Source organism: Cryptomeria japonica, unplaced genomic scaffold (genome assembly GCF_030272615.1).
Source record: "Cryptomeria japonica unplaced genomic scaffold, Sugi_1.0 HiC_scaffold_1113, whole genome shotgun sequence".
Lineage (NCBI taxonomy): Eukaryota > Viridiplantae > Streptophyta > Pinopsida > Cupressales > Cupressaceae > Cryptomeria > Cryptomeria japonica.
In genome coordinates, this window is record NW_026729734.1 from 28582 (window position 1) to 33015 (window position 4434).

Sequence of the window (4434 nt, forward strand, 5' to 3'; positions counted from 1 at the left end):
AATGTTCATATTTCTTACTTAGTTGAGCAATCTCCTATTTTATTCGTAAAAGTTCACTTGTGAGATGGAAGCTATTCATGGAATATTTTTCTTCTATCTTTTAGGCTCTCATAAGGAATGCATTTTTAATGATGTACTTGTATGATCATGTCTAGATAAGGTCCCTTACTTTATATGGACCCACCCTCTTTTGTAATGAAGAGAGATTGCATTTCCAAATACAAAGGCAAAATAATCTATCCATTCATCAAGAACCCACAATCTTCAATCAAAAGACTAAACACCCTTATACACTTTATTTGTTTTCAAGAATCATAAATATAATCATTTAAATATAAAAATAATTTACAAAAATATTATTGACAGTAAATCTAACATTCAACTTGAAGCATACACATATCAAATCAGCTCTAAGCACGCAAGTATCTGATTTGAACACAGATGTAGATACTTTGTACACTTCTAATAATATGAAAACATTTAATATTATAAGACATAGTTGAATACGATCAAAGTCATGTAGAAATAAGAAGCTGCAACACTGTATCAGACTTGCAAAAGCAACTTTCCCAAACCTTATTTATCGTTCTCATTGCTATGGTAGTATAGGATAGCAAGCCACTTGGTTTTGGACCGGCGCACCAAGTCCAAAAGCCCCCATCTTTCTAATTTTATCCACACGTATTCCCCCAGACGGTCAGAAAGAAAAGGAAGTAGACCGTTCAGGTGGTTAAACCTAGCCTTCTTCACTGTAAACTTTGCAGCCATGTAGAAAAAAGTGAAATTACCACAGAAGCAGATGATCAAGCACGCCCCAAGAATGAACCAAGCCAGCTCGGGATTCATGTTGGAAAGCATGGCATACACTGCAAGCATGAAGCCATAGGCCGTAAAGGCAAACGTGGCACAAACCAATAGGTTGGTAATACAGAGGAACAATACCTTATTTCCCGTGGTAATAGGTGTACTCATCTGCCACATCAGCACCACTAAGAGCGACAGAAAGAATGCCACACAATCAAAGATGAGAAAAACCTTGAAGGAGGCCAACGGAAGCAGAATCGGCGAACCTAAACTCTTGTCTGAGCCAGTTCCAGGCGCAGGCGCAGGCGAAATTCCCGATCCCTTTGAGTCCCCATTTCCATTCCCATCGTCCGTCACGAAACTGCCCGGAGCAGTGAAAGCTGCCGTAAATGACATTGTCGCTAATAGAACTGCCACCACTAGTTCTGTGTTGCGCCTGTCCTCATATGTTTTGTCCACCATCTCAACAGCAACCTCATGTTTCTCTGCACTCACCTTTGGAGCGCTGTACAAGAATGGCTTGCGATTGGAAGGATAACTGGCCAGAACTGAAATTATCTTGTCAGATTCGTGATAGTGCGTGTTCTCTCTCACGATATCAAAGGCCGTTAAGCCTGCCTTGTTGACAGCAAACTTGTTTATCCCCGCTATACAAAGCAACGACTTCACCATCTGAAAAATGCAAACTCAAATAAGTTCATAAAAATTAAATGATCTATTGGAACTAACTATGCATAAAGATTTCTTCTACGGAAGTTCTTGCCGTGATGATTTTAATTTCTGTCTTCAGTAGAAATACTTTCAGTAATTTGACTCTATATATAGACGAGATTAGATTAAGAATCTACACAAACCCAAAACTTATATAGCTGTACACAGTAATTGGTTGAAAGAACAAACTTCAGCAGTGACAAACAGAGGTTTGTATAAAAAGAGACTTACATTCAAGTCTTTTTTCTTTGCTGCAATATGCAGTGGTGTGTCTCCTTCACTTATCCTCGAAAAAGGAGATTTCATTTCACCCGCATCTGTGTTTCCTCCACTTTTCACGGGCTCATCTTTTGGATCTTTCTTTTCAGCCGGATCTGTCTTTCCTCCACTTCGCAGAGGCTCTTCATGTGGAGGTTTGTCAAGTCCCTTGTTGACCAAGTATGATAAGCCTACCTCTTCGTTCAGGTAATCAACAATTCGCACTTGCCTAACTAGGGCAGCTAAGTGCAGAACGTTCATTCCACAACTATTCCGTATTTCGACAGCGTCTGGCCTCTCATTTATCAACTCTTGTACTGCTTCCAGATGACCCAATTTCGCTGCCACACAGATGGGAGTTTCTTGGCTGTCATTAACCCAATAACACAGTTCGGCCTCAAATTTTATTAACTTCTTTATTATATGCACGTAGTTTCTTTCAACAGCTATATGCAGAGCTGTGTTGCCAAGTTCGTCCTTACGTTGGATTAACTGCTTCGCATCTGATAAATTTAGTATATGATCAACTAGATCTGTAAAAGAAGCATCCAAAATCATTGCCTTAAGTTAGATAAGATGTTCTTCAAGAAGGGCCAAGGGTAAGAGAATGCCTAATTTACCTTTGTTGAAGCGATACAGACCTCAACTAATATAACAACATAAATACAGAATTCAACTAAATACACGAAGAAGTAAAGAAGAACTCATTGGTTATCAACTGTAAACGAACAGAAGCTGAAGTAAAATAGAAACAACATAATCAAACGACTTGAAAAAATAGAAAGAACTGAAACATGATAGACAATCATCCTCGTGTTATTTAAGATAAAGAAAAAATTGGGGACAAAATGATATTTGTCTTGAACCGTTAAATTAGGAGATGCTTAGCAGATACTTTTACAAACTTATAGGCAAAGAAATCCTAAAATCGAAATAAAATAACCTGAATCTCCTCTGTTTACTGCAACAGATAAACAGTTCCTCTTGTGCACCGTACTTTCGAGTAAGCTCGACGGAGATGCGTCAAATATTGCCTTCACTGTCTCTAAATTGCCGCTTTCGTAGGCTTTGAACAAAGCTGTTTCATCAAGCTTATTGCGGAGATCCACACCACTTTCTGGTTGTTGGAGTAGAATCTTCACAACGTTGGAGAAACCTCCCTGCGCAGCCAAGTGTAACGCAGTATCCTTTTCGGCATTGGTAGCATTCACAAGCAGAGGCTTCACTTCGGGATCGGTTTCCTTCAGAAGTTGACGATTGAGTTGCAGGAGCTGTTGAATGAAGTGTAGATTTCCTACACTAGCAGCCAAATGGAGAAGAGTATTTTCCCCTCCAGGTGTAATATTGTTGAGAGCTGCTTTAAGTTGGGAACTCAGTTGTTGATCGATCCTTAAACGCGTTACCGCAGCTTTGAAGGCGTCAGGATCGATCCTTCCGCCGAGTTGTTGACCCTCAGTGGCCATGCTAAATATCTGCCGTTACAGCCTTCAACACCAAGGCACGCTTCTTTGTAATAGGATTGAATAATACTACATTCAGTATTATGCCAGAAACTACATAATAGAATATGTGGTCTCAGTTTTTCCACAAGGGAAACATTAAAAATACAAGTATCCACATCTTACACTTCAGGGTTTCCACAACTTTAGTTGGAATCTCACTTTTTCTTTCGTTGGAACAGATACAACATTTTGACCTTGACTGGGTGCAAATAACCAGTGTTAATTAGCTTTGATTGGGTGCCAAGTAATTACTCTAGTTTGGTGCGAATAATATGACTATGGGGTGTTCTGCTAGAACATTATTTTTTTAATACTTGAAGTGATCCTACACGTCAAAATTACTACAACTTTTTCATAGTTGGAATGTCTATTTTTCTTAGATGAAAGTGTACATTGAAATCAAATACAAATTTTTTTTATCATTTATAATTTAATAATTTATTCTATGTGAAATATGTACACATTTTATTTAATGTTGAGTTTATTTCAGTGGATTAGATAATTATTTAATATAGTTATATTTCAATAAACGATATAACTGTTGTTTAAATTAATTTCTTTCTTTTCATTCTATCATTCTTATTCAATTACATATATTTTCATACATTGCACATTATGTTGTCTTTATTTACACACATTTTTATACATGTACCATTTACTATAACCGATGCACTGCAAAATAGGATGTTAGGAACACAAACAAAAGACTCAAGAATCAACTGTTAGTGTTAGTATCATAAACGAAATACGATCCTAAGCAAGCATATGAAGAGAGATCAAACATTTAATGGAAAGTATGCAAAAACAAAAGAAAGACACAAGACCCTTCCAAATGCTTGCCAACATGTTCATAGTAGCTTCTCCCTTGTTCCTCTCCTCTCCAAGTTCCACATGAGTGTAGCCCTTAGCTCTTTGCACTACTATGGAAGTCTTATGGAGATTCAAGATTTATGAAAAATGATTTAAAATATGCAAATGCAAGCGAAATATGAGAAAGCCTAATTAAGCTATCTTGGTTTTAACCAAAATAACAATGTAGATTAGATGACTCCTAAAATGATCTCTTAAATTTCACTATAGATTAGATGCATACAAGATTTCTGGATCTGAATTATGAAGGAATGGGCTCTATTTATAGGAAAAATAGGGCAATGGATGG

The 4434-nt window shown here is 37.3% G+C and overlaps 1 protein-coding gene across 1 annotated transcript; it reads right to left on the reverse strand.

Moving 5' to 3' along the window:
* Nucleotides 1–466: 466 nt before the first annotated feature.
* On the reverse strand, nucleotides 467–3447 carry LOC131873153 (ankyrin repeat-containing protein At5g02620-like). The gene is made up of 3 exons (XM_059216223.1): nucleotides 2717–3447; nucleotides 1747–2306; nucleotides 467–1476 (listed from the first exon to the last, which is right to left on the reverse strand). Exons 1-3 carry the CDS (start codon nucleotides 3234–3236, stop codon nucleotides 577–579), a joined length of 1980 nt encoding a protein of 659 aa, XP_059072206.1. The 5' UTR covers nucleotides 3237–3447; the 3' UTR covers nucleotides 467–576.
* Between the last annotated feature and the right edge of the window lie 987 nt (nucleotides 3448–4434).